This window comes from Macrobrachium nipponense, chromosome 32, assembly GCF_015104395.2.
Source record: "Macrobrachium nipponense isolate FS-2020 chromosome 32, ASM1510439v2, whole genome shotgun sequence".
Lineage (NCBI taxonomy): Eukaryota > Metazoa > Arthropoda > Malacostraca > Decapoda > Palaemonidae > Macrobrachium > Macrobrachium nipponense.
This window is the reverse complement of record NC_061094.1, coordinates 60,292,066-60,312,223: the sequence shown is the minus strand read 5'-3', so window position 1 is coordinate 60,312,223 and position 20,158 is coordinate 60,292,066. Positions and strand designations below refer to the sequence as shown.

The 20,158-nt window shown below is 44.6% G+C and overlaps 1 protein-coding gene across 1 annotated transcript in view; it reads right to left on the bottom strand.

The window, feature by feature from the left end:
- Positions 1 to 19,382, bottom strand: part of LOC135207530 (adenylosuccinate synthetase isozyme 1 A-like) — a 35,678-nt gene extending 16,296 nt beyond the window's left edge. Inside the window, exons 1-4 of the mRNA XM_064239350.1 lie at positions 19,094 to 19,382; positions 4,200 to 4,302; positions 3,337 to 3,467; positions 2,216 to 2,420 (exon numbers count right to left, since the gene is read on the bottom strand). Coding sequence (XP_064095420.1) covers positions 2,216 to 2,420; positions 3,337 to 3,467; positions 4,200 to 4,302; positions 19,094 to 19,261 — 607 coding nt within the window. The 5' untranslated portion in view covers positions 19,262 to 19,382. The remainder of the gene's footprint in view (positions 1 to 2,215; positions 2,421 to 3,336; positions 3,468 to 4,199; positions 4,303 to 19,093) is intronic.
- Between the last annotated feature and the right edge of the window lie 776 nt (positions 19,383 to 20,158).

The following is a 20,158-nucleotide window of genomic DNA, read 5'->3' as shown; positions in this document are numbered from 1 at the left end:
GTTGGGAGAAGAGTGAGTCACCTGAGGAGAGCGCCTCTCTTCACAAGGTGAAGGGCTTTAAGCAGTACCAGCTCCATCCTGACAAGGGCTACGTTCGCATGTGCGACATCTTGAGTACCTGTCAGGTGAAGGCTGAGCCTCCAAAAAACGTCTCTCCAAATCAAACCATCCTGACAGAGATGAAATCGCTTATGCGACCACTAGAGTCCCTGTCATGAGAAGTTTGTTCTTGCGAGAAACTTCCCACAATCTCAGCCACATCCTGACACGGGCGACGGCCGCCTGTGCAAAAAAACTGATCCTGTGACAAATCTCAAAGAGGAGACTCTTGGTTAATTTCTATCTCCAAATACAAAGAAACTGGAGATCCTGGAGCCTGGCGCCTTCTAGTAGAAGTGCTGTAAGAATCTTATAATTCGACAGTCCTACCCTTGTTGGAGCCTCGTCTTCTGAAACTTCTTCTAGTTCGAGTAGATCAGACGGAGATTGATCCCTTTTATCAGATAATTCTTCCGTAGACCTCACTTTTTCTGAAGGCGAAGGACTTCTAATCGGTGAGAGACTGAGTGACGTAGCAGCTCTATGTTGGAAAGCATGAGATGTTTCAGTCTCTAAAGGATATCCGCTAACTGGCGATTCTTGCCTAGCTGGCGCCTGCCCCTTTCTTCTTTTGGCAGGCTCCTTGCGCCTGTTTGGATCCTTTTATCTTGGTAGGCGCAGCGCCTATGGAAGGTGCATTTCTCTTGGCAGGCTCCTTGCGCCTGGGTGGATCTTCGATCATGGTTGGCCTGATTGGCGCCTGGGGCCTAGTTGGTGCCTGGATGAAGCTGTCCGTATCGATCCAATTTTTATCCTGTGTACGTCCACTGGACGGACCTCTTGATTGGAAGGAAAACTTCCTTTCCAGTTACTCATACCCATGACGAGATTTATCTTGCATTTCATGAGAATCTTCGTCGATGAATCTTCCTTCTCCTTATCCGCCGAGGGTAAGGAGGATTAAAAATAAGGGAGAAACACCGTTTTAGGATGCCTTTCCAATGGCTATCCTTGGCAGTCTGGGACGTTCTACAGAACCTGCCGAGGGGACGCCTGACCGGTGGGGATTCTCCATAACCTCCGTACGGCTTTCGACATTCCTTCTCCTCTGGGCCTGTGAGCTTGGAAGAGGTCTAGGCCTGGGAGCGAGATAGAGCCGATCAGACGCACCCTCCACTGCAATGGGGAACACTATAATCACTTCTTACCTTTTAATAACTCGCCTTTTGAGCTACATCCCTTTATCTTCAAATTGCAACTATGAATTTGTAGTTTCTGTGAAGTAAGAAGGTGATGAGGATGCAACGCTACTAGTACTGTTAATACTCTTAACTGCTCGTTAGTACGAGAGCTACTAAAACTTCTAAAGGAAGCGTATCTAGTTATATGCTTTTCTGACTTCCTAAAGTAGGAAGTTAGTTTTATATTTCCTCAATCAAATTCTAACACTTATTACACATATTAATGAATAAATATTAATATTTCCCTTTCTTGCAAACTATGTGAGTGTCTACCGAAAATTTCGGTAGTTACAAGTCATATATTCTTCGAAATTTTCGAAGCCAAATTCATTAAAAAGTTAATAAAAGCGTATGCCGAACCAAAGACCCAGTACTTCCCTGTAAAAGACAGCCCAGAAGATCGATGGCGATGAAAAACAAAAATCCATTCAGGAGGTACCAAAAACGTTTGTTTACAGTACGGGCGACAGAGAAAATCTGAATTAGAAAACAGGAATGGTTCCTATTCCTGCCACCCAGCGGCAGGGCGGTAGATCACCTGACCTACCTGTAGCGTGTGCCGCGAAATTCGAATTTCTGTCAGGGACGACGGAGTCTATAGCTAAGTATATATCTGACAGGGAAGTTGAATGTATAAAATTAAGTTTTTTCTGCTCACTGAATAGGTGAAGATTTAGTCACAGAATACTAACACTAAAAGAAAATGAAGAAAATTTCCACAGGTTTATTTTTACGTTGCTCTTGGTACTTTTTAATTTTGTGGTTTGTTGTACTTTTTTCCGAGTAAAATTCTATTTTTTTCTTATTTCTATGAACAAAGTGCTGCTGTGTGATTCAAGTTGAAACAAAGTAAGCAGAGGTATTTGCATTAAAAGTTCCACATTAAACTACAAAAGGATTACTTTCCAAAGACAGTAACCTTTCCTGCCACCTACCAGGGAACATTCTTTGGTGAGAGTCAACCAGATTTCTTAGCCTTTGCTCAAACACAGAATATTCTCCGAGCAGATCAGCCATACGTAAACCATGGCGCCCAGCCTTACTTGAGTAACAAGGGCCAATGCCCTTCTTTGTAGTACCAAGAGTTTTGGTGCCAGAACTGTCCTTTGACCTTTCCTGCTCCTGAAGGCCATCTACACTCTTAAAATAGGTGCAAGAAAAAATTATAGTTAAAACCTGGTCCTTAAAAGATTACATGTACTAAGCACAAACCCTTACCCTAACCAAGCCTTAATAACATGTACAAAGTACATATTAGTGATTTAATTTGCAAATAAACTAATACGAAAAGCAAAGTTGTACACTGAATACAGTCCTGTGTAAGAATATTTAAAGGTTCTTTATTAGAATACAATTTTCATTAGGTTTCATTAAGTTACATAAATGACTGTTAAGTAAAATGAATAAATGTAGACTGTAGGCTATAGACTAACTTGCATGGGTATTCATTTACATATAGTATATTTAGCGCACTATGTGCTGACTGTCTCCCAACCCCTCACCCAACCCGGGCACAGTATTCTTATAGAGTTAATGCAGTAAATACAGTACGTATTGTAATTAATAGTTATGCAGTGTTGTGTGAGAGTTTGTATTCATACTATTATGCATCACAAGCAAATACCAAATTCTTTCTGAAAGAAAAAGAAATCACATCCATGAATCTTCAAGTAACTGTTGTATACTGTAATCTTCACACTGTTGTCGGAATTGAGTGAGCGCAACGCAACAATCAGTTCAAGAAATGATGTATTTAATAATAAAATTGAAAAACAGGTGTTTATTGATATTGAATGACAAAATGACAGTTTAGGATACATGTATGTAATTTCAGGAAGATATCCTTCAAACAACCAGCAAATTCAAATAAAGGACAACCCTACGGTCCCAAGGGTGTTGGTTATGAGGTATTTTACTGTAATTTATGTAGTAGTATGAAATAAACTTTCTGGTAAACAAAGAGTGGAGAATTTACAGTCATAGTGACATACAGTCATGTTATTTATATACTGGAATCATTATTTCCAAGAACCACTCCTACAGAAGAGGTACTAACCTGATGGAAGTCAAAGACAATGTGAGCTCTGTCAGAAATGAGCAACCTGTTTTTCCAGTCCTTAAGTCCCTTGGCTTCATTTTTCTCAATTTCTTCAAACATCTGTCCCAGATGTACCACCACCCCATTACCTGAAATGAGAGTGAAAAATTATTCACATGCAACATGAAAATAAGATTACATGCAACATAAAAATAAGGAAAGTATAAATGCTAGTAGCATTAAAAGCTAAGGCAGACCAATAACTGCACTTGAAATACATTCACATTTCAACACATATTAAAGGTATTTCACAAAATTAAAAGTTATTTATAAGTTCAACTATTTAATACTAAAAATCAAGACATAATAAGTCTATGGATATATAAAAATATCCTATCGGTAAACAGAGCAATAATCCTGGACCTGTTTAGGGCCAGCAACTCTACGCACAGATGACATGCACAATTACAGTACAAAGAAAATGGGGAACTTTGAAGAGGTATAACTGTAAAATGTGGACACTCATGGCTGAGTATCACTAAGATGATCACATTACCAAAGAGAAAGCTACAGAACAGTACTACTACTACCAAAGAGAAAGCTACAGAACAGTACTACTACTATCAAAAATGTAGATATTAAAGTACTGAAGTACTAGTAAGAAAGCCAGCAGAAAGGTGCAGCAAACCATGGAAAAGGACACAGGTGCAGATCTGCACCAAATGGGCAACCAAACAAAGTTCAAGAAAAACTCATGTTTAACCACATAAATGGATAAACTGGCATAAAAATGTTAATCATATTGATAATATATCAAGCCATGAAAGTTTAGTAAATCATATTTCACATTAAATTGTGCTGAAAAAATTCATGACACTTACCAATCAGCGAGACAGCAGAGGGATTTATGATTCCCGAGGGCAGAATATGGAAGTCGTACTCTGCGTCATCAACTACTACTGTGTGCCCTGCGTTGTTTCCTCCCTGTTGAGAAAGATACATGATAAAGTTATCCTGTCCCACAACACAAAAGACACTATCTTAGGAACTTTGGGTCCTCATCTATATGTGGGTCAACTGTACCATAAATACAAAGCAACAAGAATCAGTAAACTTCAAAAAATTTTCTATATCAATATGTGACAAATTGACATTGCATTTTGTTCTTTCAAATATTTTTCGTTGACAAAGTCAACAGATTTTCAGACCTGCTTTCTCAAGTTTTTATAGACATAACTAAATAAGGTATATGAAAGTATTACTAGGTACAATAAAGCCACATTAGGAGAAAAAGATGAACGAAGACAACTTTAAGTTTCACAAATTCCTACCATATCCTTGCATACAACAACCAAACAGGAGTTAGATGAAATCATGTATAAAATAGTAATATGAATCTCTAAAGTATAACAATTTCTGATGCATTTGAAAAACAATATATATACAATGTTTATAAGCCGCAAACAACCAAGCAAAAAAAAAAGGAACAAAATTTTCGTCATAAATATCACAAGTATATATTTCAAAGGAAACTCAGAGTTATATTTAAACCCACGTTCCTAAAGAAATATTCTTAGTAAAACGTGTTCATTGAAAAGTGTCATTTTATGAATAAAATATACCAGGTAATTGCACACCAATAGGTCTTGTACACCCAAGTGTGTCACTAGTATATATATATATATATATATATATATATATATTATATATTATATATATAATATATATATATATATATATATATATATATATATAATATAGTATATTAAAAAAAAAAAAACTGGAATAGAATAAAAAAAACTATTGATAACAAAATTACAAGAATTTTCAGACAAATGAATTCTAACTTTTAGTCTGCATAGATAGTAAGGTAATGATGTGCTCAGGTGTGGAACTGGTCAGAGAGAGAGAGAGAGAGAGAGAGAGAGAGAGAGAGAGAGAGAGAATGTAGTATATCCTAATAGCGTATCATGCTGGTTATCTTAATTCCATTAACAGGAACAATGCCAATCTAGAGAGAGAGAGAGAGAGAGAGAGAGAGAGAGAGAGAGAGAGAGAGAGAGAGAGAGAGAGAGAGAGAGAGAGAGACCCAAATAGCGCTCCCTGCAGTAACAGCAATTAACAGAAGATTACATGACCTCTGAGACTCTTAATCAATAACACCCGTGACAGTTAAGCTCTGGATCCCAAGGTTCCATCTGAATGATCCATTATCTTAATTGTTCAACCTCTACCAGTCACTGGGAGAGGTGGTGAATCATTCTGAAAAATGAAGTCTTCTCAGACAAACCTTTTAAACTATTTTGAATACATTTTAATGAATGATGGGGTAAATTATTTGTCATCCACTGATAACACACCTATTACTCTCCAACCACAGTATGTACTGTATTTTTAACTTATAAAAACACATTATTTATAACTTGATATGCACAAAATACTGATGTACTATATCATTAATCAAAGAGAACAATACTACGTACATAACTATATTAAGAATTTAGCTCTCAATTACAAAATGCACACTCCATAAATTTGTATAACGTAGATGTTAAAGATCTCTAATAAATGTTAATATTTAGACAAAATTTTATTAAGGTTGGTCAACACAACTGGCAAGCACAATGAAATTAAGAGCATAAAAAATCATTAGGAAATCCTTTACATGGACACAATAAGAAAACTTACACTATGCGAAATAAAAAAACTTAGCAATAAAAATTAAAAAAGAAAAAGAAATAATAAAATACAGATCAGAAATACAATTAAAATAAATCTGAAATCAAATAAAAATACAAAAAAATAAACGAAAATATTAGAAATAAAAGAAAAAAATCTCAGGCTATTAAGCTGGTGGCAACTGTAAACTGCATATAACAATAATAAGTTCTTCGTCAAGTCCCATCACATCGAAATATAAAAAAGGGCATACCAAACTGACAGACTGACTTACTAAATGTAAAAGGGCATCTAAGACTATCCAGAATAACAAGCAACGTAAGAAAAAAAGAACAAGAGCTGGGCATCCATAATATCACTAGAATACCCACTCAGAATCCTAATAAACTGAGAGATGCGTATGACCAGAAAAGATGGAAACGAACCTAATGGTAATGAGGGATACAAAGGGAAAGGGGATGCATCATAATATGACAATTTGTCTAAATTTGCATTTTTCCTAACTATACAAACCTGAGGTCCTTTTACAATAGGAAGGTACTAGCGGCAGCTGGATAGGTCGTAAGCTTTCGAACAAGGGGTTCGGTAGTTAACTGCTTGTCCGACAGGCGCGCGCGCGCGACTGGGAGGTAAACAAATCACTTTTGCTTTTGGCCCAAGCAAAAACTGCAGAGTGAGGGGTGGCATGAGGTGGGGCTATGTGTAAAAGGACCTCAGGTTTGTATAGTTAGGAAAAATGCAATTTTAGACAAATTGTCATTTGTTCCGACACGGCATACAAACCTTCGGTCCTTTTACAATAGGAAGACTCACTTCTTGGTGGGAGGAATCTGAGTCTTTTGTGAACAGACTGGTGTTCGCCCAACCTTGGAAGCCTCCCTGGTCGTAAGAGCGAGGGAGGGATCCAAGCCTCTGTCCGATTGATCGGGGTGTGCACCGCAGGATCAATGGTCAGACCTCTGGACCGAGTACTAAGAGAGAGGCATGCGTATCTCTTCGTACCAGCAATGTAAGAACTTGTTCCTGTACAGGAGCAAATATAAAGTCATGGGTTTGACTCTTGTAGGCATCCACTTCCCCCCCTTGTAGAAGGAAGTGGTGGATATTCTGCTCCTATCCCTAGTGAAAGGGATAGGATGGGGCTCTGTCATATAGCTCACCTGCATCTCGTCCTCATCCAGCGTAGTGACGACCATGGCCCTCTGCCCACAGGTAGAGGGGAAGGAAAGATGGGAAGAGAGAGCCAGTCACTCACTCACTCACACATCCATCCACACAGTCACACCAGGACTCGATGCTGTTCAGCCTGCGAGGGTCTGGGTTAGCTACACAACTTGTTGAGCAGCCACCACGGGTCCCCCAAAGAAAAATGTATCCAAGGACCTGTGGGCAATATCCCGAAGGTAGAAGGACGTAAAGGTAGTCTGGTTAGACCAGACCCCTGCCTTCAGGACCTGCGCCACGGAGAAGTTCTTACGGAACGCCAACGACGGGCCAATACTTCTGACTTCGTGAGCTCTCGGACGGGACGTACGGATGTCGTCACTACCATCAGCCTCATACGCCCTCCTGATGACCTCACGCAGCCAGAAAGAAAGAGTGTTCTTGGATACTTCTTTCTTGGTGACCCCGGTGCTAACGAAGAGGCGTCGACACTCAGGCCTGAGGTGTCGAGTTCTCTTCAGATAGCGCCGTAGCGCCCTCACAGGACAAAGCAGCATCTCATCCGCATCATTATCGGTGAAGTCCATTAGGGAGGGAATCGTGAATGACTCGAACCTGTCGTCAGGGACCGACGGTTTCTGAGTCTTCGCAACGAAGTTCGGGATGAAATCGAGCGTCACGGATCCCCATCCCCTGGAGTGTCGTACATCATAGGAAAGACCATGAAGTTCCCCTACTCTCTTCGCCGATGCCAGGGCCAGCAAGAAGAGGGTCTTGAGGGTCAGATCCCTGTCTGACGACTCCCGGAGTGGCTCGAACGGTGTTCGAGTCAAACTCCTAAGGACGAGAGTCACATCCCACGCAGGGGGCCTGAGTTCCCTGGGTGGGCAAGACCTTTTCGAAGCTCCTCATAAGCAAGGAGATCTCGAACGAGTTCGAGATGTCCAACCCCCTCAGTTTCAGGACGAGCGCCAAGGCGGCTCTGTATCCTTTGACTGTGGGGACTGAGAGGAGCTTCTCTCGGCGAAGAAAAACGAGGAAATCCGCTACCTGCTGAAGAGTGGCTCTGAGAGGAGATAGACCCCGTCTACGACACCAACCACAGAAGACGGCCCACTTCCCCTGGTACACAGCTGCAGAGGACTGACGGACGTTTTCGCCAGCCATCTCTGTTGCTGCGCTACGAGAAAAGCCTCTCGTTCGCAGAGATGGTGGATAACAGCCAGCCGTGAAGACGTAGGGACTGGACTGCTCGGTGGTACCGCTCGACGTGTGGCTGGGCGAGAAGGTTGTGCCAAGGGGAATCTCTCTCGGTTCTCCTGAGAAGAGCCAGCAGGTCCGGATACCAAATGGCCTGTGGCCATTTGGGAGCCACCAGGATCATCCTGAGATTCGGGGTGACCAGTGCTCGACTGATCACCTTGCGAATCAGGCTGAACGGGGGGGAAAGGCATAGGCGAAGAGGTTGTCCCACGGGTGTTGAAGAGCGTCCTCTGCAGCTGCCCTATGGGTCCGGCACGGCCGAGAAGAACACCTGGAGCTTCCTGTTGTGCCGGGTGGCGAACAGATCCACGACTGGTCGCCCCCACAGGTCGAAGAGCCTTTCCGCCACGTCCTGGTGTAGAGACCATTCGGTCCCTATCACCTGATCCCGACGGCTGAGCGTGTCTGCTACTACATTCCTCTTCCCTGGGAATGTAGCGTGCCGACAGCTCTATTGAGTGTGCCTGAGCCCACTCGTGCACCTGCCGAGTCAACTGGTACAACGGGAGAGACACTAGGCCCCCCTGTTTGTTGACGTAAGCCACCACCGTGGTGTTGTCGCACATCAACACCACTGAGTGTCCCATCAAGCGGTCCTGAAACTCTTGGAGAGCGAGAAAACGCTGCCTTGAGTTCCAGTACATTGATGTGAAGGTGCTTGTCGTTCTCGTCCCACACTCCTGAAGTCAGCAACTCCTCCAGGTGTGCGCCCCATCCCTCGGTCGATGCGTCTGAGAACAGCTGCATCCGGGGTCGGGGGGGAGTGCGCAGAGGCACTCCTCTTAAGAGTTCCTGTCGTCCAGCCACCAGGCTAGGTCCTGGCCTCGACTCCCTGTGTCAGTGACACTGGAAAGCTTGGGGGATCCGTCGCCTGCGACCAACTCTCCTAGTCTCCACTGAAGAGACCGCAGGTGAAGACGCCCGTGAGGGACTAACTTCTCGAGCGACGACAGGTGTCCGATCACGACTTGCCATCGCTGAGCTACCTGTTCCTGCCGAGACAGGAACTGGGAACTGGTTGGCTGCCTCCCTGAATCTGCTGATCCGCGAGTCTGCGGGGAAGACTCGCCCTGCTACCAGTGTCAATCAGCATACCCAGGTACTTCATCCTCTGCTTGGGCTCGAGATCGGACTTCTCGAAGTTCACCACGATCCCCAGATCGCGACAGAACTCGAGCAGTCGATCCCTGTCCTGTAGCAACTGCGAGCGGGAGCTCGCCAGGACTAACCAGTCGTCGAGATACCTCATCAGACATATCCCGTGCGAATGGGCCCAAGCAGACACCAGAGTGAACACTCGCGTGAACACCTGTGGGGCGGTTGAGAGACCGAAGCACAGTGCCCTGAACTGGTACACCGTCCCGTCGAGGATGAAGCGGAGGTACTTTCTGGAGGACTGATGAATGGGTATTTGGAAATACGCATCCTTCAAGTCCACTGAAAGCATGAAATCGTTCTCCCTCCTGATGGAGTCGAGCACTGAGCGTGCCGTCTCCATCGTGAACCGGGTCTGGAGCGAAGAAAACCGGTTCAGGGGAGAGAGATCTATCACCGGGCGCCAGCCTCCCGTAGACTTTTCCACCAGGAAGAGTCGACTGTAAAAGCCCGGTGACTGATCCGTGACGATCTCTACAGCTCTCTTGCTCAGCATGGTCTTTATCTCCTGTCTCAGTGCTACGTCCTTCGATGACCCTGGAACGTATGACTGCTGTTGGACCGGGTTGGAGGTGAGGGGTGGCCGAGATTCGAAGGGTAATAGATATCCCTCCCGAAGGACATCTACAATCCAGGTCTCGGCGCCGTAGCGCTGCCAAGTTGCCCAATGGCTGGCCAGGCACCCCCCCACTTCCGGCAGCAGGTGAGGGGGAACGCCGTCCCTAGCGTTTCCCCCCTTTCTTCGACTTCTTCCCAGAGCCTCCACGGGATGAGGAGGGCTGGGAGGAGGGCTGGGAGGAGGGCTGGTTACGGCTCCCCTTGCCAGAAGTTGAAGAAGACAGAGTCATTCCCCGGGGCTTCGACGCAGCAACCGTCTTAGCCGCCGAGGAAGCGCTAGCCGAGCTCTTAGACTTGGCCGCAGTTCGAGGCTGCCCAGAAGCCTTCGAGACTGCCTGGTGAACCAGACGGTCACTGTCGTCAGTGCGCCGTCTGTCCACCGCAGCGTCCACCATCTCTCCTGGGAAGAGAGACGTGGAACTCCGTAGAGGTCCGTTTCGAAGTCCCAACGCCGCTTCACGCCCGGGGCCAGCCCTGGAAACCCGAGTAAGGACAGCGTCCCTTTTTTCGTCAGAGAACCAGGTTGGCCACAGGTTCACCGTCTGGTGGGCAAGGAAGGAGATGGCTCTTCCCCCAGACTGGCAAATTCTCCTGAAAGCCGAGTCATCTTCGGGAGAAATTCCCGGCCGGAGTTGGGCTGCGACCTTAGATACTGTGAGGGACCACAGATCTAGCCAGGAGACGGCCTGGAAAGCTGCCATGGCGGTAGATTCCAGGCCGAGTGCCTCTTGCTGCGAGAACCACAGGTTCTCGGACAGGAGCTGCTGCAGAGACACACCCGGAGTCAGCCTGGCTAACTCCGGGTTCACCTGTTTGGGCGGCATCGGGTCTTCAGATGGCACGTAAAACCGCCGCTGTCGTAGCAGAGGAGGTGGAAGCAGCTTGCTCGACCTGCCAGACTTGAGAGAACCGTCTTGTCCGGAGACAAGCGATTCAACCTGGTCCAGCACTGAGTCCGCAAGCTCCGACCGCGGCAAACCCACCGTCGGTCTGGGTTCCCTCTTCGGGCCCCAGAACGACTCGAGCCGGGACGTGGGCTCGGATGGTGGGAGCGGCGATCCTTCCCCGAGGTCGTTGTGCTGACGAATCAGCGCAATAACCTCGGCAAAGTTCCTCTGGATCTCAGGAGTGACTGCATCCTGTGGAGTTGGACCGTCCAGTCCCTCGAACAGGAGCACCTCCCGAGACCCTCCTCCCTCAAGGAGAGGAGCAGCGACAGCCCCCTCTCGGTCTCCTCCAACCACCTGTGCGTACGACCTGGCTGGTCCGAGAACCGAGCCTGGTGCGTACGACGCGGTGGCGGGTCCTGAGGGGCGCACCCCTCACGATCACTCCTCAATACCTCGCCCCTCCCGGTGTAACCCGAGGAGGTTGAAGGTATGGGAGAGGAACCTGACGCTCTCTCCTCGCTCGCTGGTAGAACCAGCGGTCTTGGAGGACTGCAGGCGATCGCCAACCCGCGGTGGGGCGATCGAGCTGCAGACCTAGTCGAGCCGTCTCGCTGTGGAGAACGGCTAGACCGAGAACAGCGGCCCCGGTCTCGTGTGTCAGAGGAGCTGGTGCTGGTCGCCGTACCCGATCGCTCTCTGTGAGAGCGACGGTCAGGCGACCGGCGAGCTCCACTGTCACGGTGAGATCGTGCGTATCCTCACGGTGCGTCAGTTCGCTGGTACCAGCCGTGGCTGGTGCCGGCGAAACGGGGGCGGGGGGACCTCTTCCCAGCCTCAGCCCGTGGCCGGTCATGGACCGTCAGTCGTCCGCCCGGGTAGCCAGCTGCTCGCCGCGAGAGCGAGAGCTGGCCTGGTGAGAGTCGCGTGAGCGGCTGTCACCAGTCTTCCGCTCCGTGCCGTGAACCTGACGCTGAGCGGACTCAGAGGTCTGGTTCCTGGCTGCACGGTCGCTGGTAGCGACCGTACACTCGGTACCTCTCACGAACGAGTGGCCGAGCCGGACCCTGCTGCTGTGGCCAGAACCACTGACAGCAGGTGAGGAAGTGCCGGTGTTAGCCGGCACCCCTCTGGTCCCCATAGTCTTCTTCCTTGGGGGTGGGAGAAGAGACGGGTCCTGCTCCCGAAGGAACAGGGCGACCAGCGGAAGAACCCCCCGTCTCACCAGAGCGAGACGGGCCCTTAGAAGTTCCCGAAGGAGACTTCTTAGGGGGGGGGGAGGCGACCTTCTTCTTCTTCGGCGGGGGAGCCTTAGAAGAAGAAGGGGGAAGAGGCGGCAGACGACGACGACGACGAAGAAGACGATGAAGACGACGACGACACCTTCCTCCTCTTCCTCTTCTTCTTCTTCGTCAACCTCCTCAGGACCGACGTCATATCTGTCATCCAGGACGGAGCCGGGGCTGCTGTTGCCGAAGCAACAGGGCCCGGACGGTCCTGTCCGAAACCAGACCCAGCATCGGGAGCAGCGGCGCCAGGAACGGGAACAACATCAGCAGGTGCGAGCATCACAGGAACGGCAGACGAGACAGCAGGAGCAGGTACAGGTACAGCAGCGGTGGTCACGGCAGGTACGGCAGACTGTGTGGGAGGTACAGGTGGTCGAACCAGCGGCACAGACATCCTAGGTACCGGTGGGAGGTCCAGGGGCGAGCTCTTCTTCGGGCACATGAAGTCCGGTCGCGGCAGCACGGCAAACCCAGGTGGCGGCATCACACTCCCCGAGTTACGGCGACTGGCCCCTGCACCGATGTAGTGGGTGTTACAGAGACCGCGTGCTGGGTGTACACCAGGTGAGGAGGTGAAGCATAGCCAGGGGTTGTAAGGGTCGTGGTGGTGGTCGTGACCGTTGCATGGGTGACCGCCACGGAGCCAGCGAGATGATAGAGCAGCCCCTGGACACTCGGCACGCCCTGCAGCCCCAACGATGCCCACACCTGTCCGAGGTCATCCTTCGCGGCAACCGCACCTGGGGAGGCAAAAGTCGGGTGATTAGAAGGCTCCCTCTAACCCTTCGTTTCGCGGATGCGAAGACGAACGTGGATAGAGGACCCAGAGTACAACTCTACGTCAGGGTATCTAGCGCCCTCCTCCACACTCGACACGTCAGGAGAGGAGAAGGACCTAGACACCCCCCCCGAAGGGGAAGGCGCGATACGTGGAAGTTGACGGGCGGGCGGCAGGAAAGAAGACGAAGTGTCCGTCACCAAAGGAGTCGCGGGAGAGCTTTCCGACGACTCCTTTGCAGGCCTTCGCTTCTTCCTGCCCTCATACAAAGTCCACTGCGCCTCCGACCAATCAATACACATCACAGGGGCTCGGCTCGGGTGCATTCGCGCCCCCGACACCGAGCACAATAAAATATGAGGGTCAATCTCCGGGAAGGATCTGAACTTCCCGCATTTACGCCCTTCGATACCCGGGCAAAGTCTCCGTGGGGTAGCGAGGCGAGGAGATTCCATCATACCAATAATTGAAGGCAGCAATTAATATGAAAAAAAGAGAATAATTGTACTTACAATAACTCTTTCACACACAATTACAACCAAATACTCAGAAAGCAAACGACGAGAAGCGGGCAGAGAGCGTCGAACAACACGTCCATCCACTGCGAGGCCGAAAGCAAAAGTGATTTGTTTACCTCCCAGTCGCGCGCGCGCGCCTGTCGGACAAGCAGTTAACTACCGAACCCCTTGTTCGAAAGCTTACGACCTATCCAGCTGCCGCTAGTACCTTCCTATTGTAAAAGGACCGAAGGTTTGTATGCCGTGTCGGAACAAATGGATATTATGGAGGAATAAGACTCTGAGCAAGCAGTCTTTATAATGAGGCAACAACAAACAAAACATACAGGGGGGATTATAACATGTAGGCCTACTGGTAGATCTTCAAAATGCATTGTACAAAGTATAGTGAGACAAGCAGACGAACAGGTATTACACTGGCAAATGTACTAAAAGCTATTAGGCTAATGATGTTACTCTACACAACACTAGATCTACACTGATAATAGTGACAGGTTTAACAAAGGAATGCGAGATCAGTGTTGTATCCATCATGGATCAGTGGTAGGCCTTTTGTTCTTTGTCACAGTAGTAGAAGGTGTGAATAGAAAACTTTATGCAAATGAAGTAGCACTTAAAGAAAACTCTAAGGAAGTTGTGGTGGAAAATTTTATGAAAAATGTTTTGAATGTTCAACATTTTTTACTAGTATTTTAGTACCAAATTAGTAGTTCTAAGGATACTGAAACCCACTCATATATCCTAGTTATGGGGCAACACTGGAAAATTAGATTTTAAGAGTAATAGGGAATGAGCCTATGAATTAGTAATCATACAGAAAAGCTCTGCACAGAGATATCATTTATTTATTAATAAAATAGTTTGGCTGAACAATATAGAAAAGGATGTATATAATGCAGTACAGGTGAGATCATTTGAGAATTTTCTGTCTTTTAAGGTTTACATTCATCCTCGAAAGGCTGGTACCAAAAACAGTGCCCTGGGGAGCACTTCTGCGGAATTACCTAATAGCCAATGAAATTAAGTGAATTACAGTACAAGCAGCCCCCGGTTATTGGCAGGGATTCCATTTCCAACAGCGTGATGATAACTGAAAATTGCCAATAACAGTGCTGGTAAACAGGGATTGGTGGTGATTACTGGAAATCAGTAAATATCAGCACAGAAAATCCAGGTATCGTCGCAAAACAAGTGCTGTAAAACCACATTGCTGATAACCTGGGACTGCCTACAGGGATGTTACTTCTGCTAGTTCTGATTCTGATTAAGGTAAAGTTTACAGTGATTTTTCAGTGATGCCACATACTAGTTTAATACAGACCTACTATGAGATTCAGGGCCTTTGTAACACGGTTTTTTGGACTTTGCTCCTTGTCAAAGCATTGGATGTAGCTGAAAGTTGACATATGTATATTTTACAACCACACACAAATTTTGTCAGCATTATCAATAACCTAAACCCGATAGTTTCAATTTTTATAGAGTAAAAATTATCTAGCCGACGCCATGGCCAATGATTACGAGCCAAGAGTCGAAAAACATTCATTACGTAAGCAAAGTAAACACCTTTTGAAGAAATGTTGCGCCGCCCATCCACTAGACAGAAACCCATTCACCTTGTTCCATTGGCTCTGAAACCCAAAGACTTTATGAATGGCGGAACGATACATAGATGTGGGTGGGGTATCTGTGCTAGCGTAGTAATACTACTGTAGCAGTAGTGCCGCAACAGTATAGCAGTAATATACATTAATTAAACGTTTAGGCCAACTGCTGGGATCCTTGAGGATAATTTAGCACTTCTTACAACTACTCGAGAAATGAGTTTTTATAGCCAGAAGTTAAATTTTCTAATCCTACAATGCCCATGATAGCCTTCAGTGTTTTCCTGAATTATAACGAGGCCAAAGTGGGTGGAGCCTCATGAAGTTATCATTCTGACGATAATTATTGGTGAAGGTTTAAAGCCAAAATACGGTACCGGCTATTTTTTTCAGTAAATAGGTAGATAGCCAATAAATAAAAATTGCATGACATTGGATATAGCAGTTATCAAATCAAGATTGTCTACTATGTTTTTGAAAATTACCATCTATTCCCTACATCTTGTCAATCTGATTGTGACCTATAAAGCAGACTGTAATTTCTTAGGAAACTTATTTTCGGAGTTAGACTAATAATCGAAGTGTTTTTGTATTTATTAACATAGTTTGTTGGTTTGTTCATTATGACAATTATCAGTGGAGAGGTTCAGAGTTCATAAAGGTGTGCTGCTTTGCTTGTATTTAAATTTGTTTGTCATTATTGCCAGAGGTATAGCCTTTGTTACGTATAGCCAATCATCCCTCGAGAAAGAGGGAAGAATTGCTGTCGTCATAAGTTACGTAACGAGTGAGTTCGAAACCTTTTCTCTGTGTAAGTTGGCCCGTCTTAAAAAAAAAAAAAGTCACTTTTACATTGTAAGTACCAAATTTATTCAACCTATGTAATGCAGAATACAGTCAAAATTTATGTGTAGATATAATGTGTATTCTGAATAAGCGTTATATTTATGAAATGCATAGATAAAAAGTTATTGCGAAAAAACCGTGTTACAGAGGCCCTGAATCCCATAGTAGTAGTCTACCCTAGGTTATAGTACTGAGTGGGTGATCCAAGGGGATGAAGCTTCCCTAATCATGTCAGGTCTAAGCACGCTAAGTCAACAGTAAAGCTCCGCAGGTTGTCCTGTTTAAGGGATAATATTCGTTTCTGGTCCGTACATCCCTACTCTATTTTTTATCATATCTCTTGAATCTTCATAAAAAAAAAAAAACAAAAAAAAAAAAATACTCTATTTTTTATACATATCTCTTGAATTCTCATAAAAAAAAAAAAAAAAAAAAAAAAAAAAAAAAAAAAAAAAAAAAAATATTCTATATAGTACAGGCAGTCCCCGGGTTACGACGGTGGTTCCGTTCTTGAGACGCGTCATAAGCCGAAAATCGTTGTAAGTCGGAACATCATAAAAAATCCTAAGAAAACCTTACTTTAAATACTTTGGGTGCATTGAAAACTATGTAAACTGCATTCTTATTGCATTTTTCATAAAAAAAAAACCTTCAAATATTGACAATTTTGCATTTTTGGTGTCATATTTCATCTGCCAGATGAGCGTTGTAGGCATCATAACCCTGGAAATAATGTCTGATGAATATAATTGAGAAGCGCCCTAACCTCGGAACGTCATAACCCGAACCCGTTGTAACCCGGGGACTGCCTTATATACAAAATTCTTGCAAACTAGTATCTTCCACAATAAAAAACAAAATACATATAGTATGTATACAAATAATTGAAGATTTTTTCCAAGTTCCAATTCTGTAAAATCCACTTAAGGACATTTGATTCCCCAGAGGCTAGTACTAAACACAGCGAAATACATTTGACCCCCCGGTGGCTAGTACTAAACACAGTGAAATATATTTGACCCCCCGGGGGCTAGTACTAAACAACAAAAAACATTTGACCCCCCCCCCCCCCCCGGGGGCTAGTACTAAACAGCAAAAAACATTTGACCCTAACCTGGGGCTAGTACTAAACACAGCAAAATACTTTTGACCCCCCGGGGGTAGTACTAAAGCAGCAAACCATGTAGATGAATCACTGTTTTGCTGTGTTTTGCTGAAATTGGAGTTCAGACAAGAAACTAACTTTGACCCTGTTTAGTATCAGCCCCTCTGGGACATATATGCATAATCGAACAAAAGACAGTACATTTCCAAATTACCTCACCTCGCTGTCCTATATTGCTTTGTCTGACATTTACTCCACAACATTTTTAATTCAAAAGCGCTACTGGTTAGGTTAGGTGGGATTAGGGTCCACTAAGATTCGAAATGGAATTTTTTGAGGTATCAAAGACAGAGACCAACAAATTAGGTAAAAGTTAGTTTCCGGTCTAATTCCACGAGAGCTAGTACTAATCTTGCCATGTTTAGTACTACTAGTTCTTGGGGGATCAATTGTCCATTAGTGCATTTCATAAATTTGAAACTTAGAAAAAAACAAGATAGATCTATATTACTATTCTGCGGCAGCCTAGACTATGGCAGTTGCAGCTTTTCTAAGCAGTTTTACCTCCTGAACAAGAATTTTAAGTAATATTTATACAGACGACTGTAATTAACCCCCAGGGGATTGTACTAAACACCACGAAATACATTTGACAACCCGATTCCTGGTGGCTTTCCGTATTCGCGGGGACGAACGATGCGGAATGCTTACATAGAAATACCAAAAACAAATTAGTATTTAGATTAATCAAATAGGGTAACATACTTTAATTTTTATTGTATACTATACTATACATACTGCCTACCTAGTTTGCAAGACTTATGTATAGAATATTTTTTGGTAGCTCTAGGGTACCTATCCGTGGTGGCCCAGACTATGGCAGTTGCAGTTTTTCTATGCAGTTTTACCTATTGAACAAGAATTTAAAGTAATATTTATTCGGACGACTGTAATTAGCTAACCCCCAGGGGCCAGTACTAAACACAGAGAAATACATCGGACGCCCCAATCCCTAGTGGATGTCGTATCCGCAGTTACGTTTCTTGCAGGGTAATTCTAAAGAATAGTTCCCTACGAACTGCAAGGAACGTAACCACGGATACGACATCCACTAGGGATTGGGGCATCCAATGTATTTCTCCGTGTTTAGTACTGGCCCCTGGGGGTTAATAACAGTCGTCCGAATAAATATTACTTTAAATTCTTGTTCAGTAAGTAAAATAATGTGGGAAAACGTCAATTGCCATAGTCTAGGCCACCACGGATTGCTTCTGTAGAAATACTACCTATTTTTTTTTCATTTTTTCATGAAGATTCAAAAGATATAGGCTATAATAAAAAAAATAGAGTAGGGCTGTTCGGACCGAAAACAAACATTACCCACAAATTCTTTTGCAATGTACTGCAATGGAAAACAATTAATCCGAATATCAAAACTTCCTAGAGATGACCTAGCCTAGCCTTTAAAGGGCCTGCCAAAAATTTAATACTTAGGCTAGGTACTTAATGAGATCGCCTACCTAGTAGGTTCGGGGTTCCATCTCAGACTAGGTAATAACGGATGTAGCCTAACCTATAAGTAACAAAACTAGCCTACCAATACCATCTGACCAACACTTATAATATTTTTTAAAATATATTTACTAATAAATTAAAAGAAAATACAAAATTTTAATAGGATTTAGGTAGTAGCCTACCTAGGTAGTAGCTAGCCTAATGGACTCGTATTCTGCACCACTAGGCTAAGCCCAAAATCCCCGTAGAGGTCGTGTTACATCATTTGACCTTGCGTCCAAGAATGGGGGCAGCAGTTCAATTAGAAGCCGGGAATGCCAACGGGGAATAGCAAAATACCCAAAAGATACCCACCTGACACCTGCACACGACGTCCGAGGACATGGCCAGCATGTCCACCACTTTGCCCTTGCCCTCGTCTCCCCATTGGGCACCGAGCACCACGGTCACTTTATTCGTCGGAGGGTCATTCTTCAACCGCTTCCTCGGAGATTCGGGTTGCACGCCGTTTACGTCCGCCATCGTCGGAAGCCGAGACTACACTGAGAGAATAATTATGTAGGACCTTTGAGAAGGACTTCTGTCGGCGTATCGGATGGGTTAGCTCGGCCTCCTCCTTGCCACTAACTGCGGAATCACAGTTACGCGCATAGTACTTAACGCGTATTTTCTAATCTATCTGTTTTTCACGCATGCTTTGTTAGTCCTATGCAATAATAAATTCTCTTATTATTTTAATTTTCTTCCACTTACGGTATTTTTTTTTATCTTAAAGTTATCTTTATACTATATTATCTTTCGGACCTGACTGATTTGAGTGTTTGTTTCTGTGCAAGGCCTGTTTTCTTTTCCGTAAGAAATGCCTCTTGTTCCTTTCGATTATATATATATATATATATTATATATATATATATTATATATATATAATATTATATATATATATAGATATATATAATATATATATATATAACACTCATTTTCATTTTTATCCGGGTTTTACTCAGTTTATAATATCTTTTAATTTTAAAGTCATCTCTACAGTTATTTCTCCTTAGGACTCCATTCATTCGAGTGATTATTTCCGTGCAAGGACCATTACCTTTATACACATGATAAAACTACTTTACTTCTTCTTCTTCTGGTTTGAGCTGGATTTATACTAGCACGGTACCGGAAGTCTTTGAGAAAACACAATACCGTATTGTACCTTTACATTCTTATACCCTAGCTGAGTTAACTCCTGATAACCAGTGTCACAACTTTATCTATATTTTTAGTGAAAAATAACACGTTACTGGTCAACTAAATATTATACTGAACAATAACTTAACTTTTTTTTTAACTCCCTCTTACAGACATTGCTCCGAACCAACCGGGTTTCAGCTCTTCTTCTTCTCTGCGTTTGACGGATAACCTTGT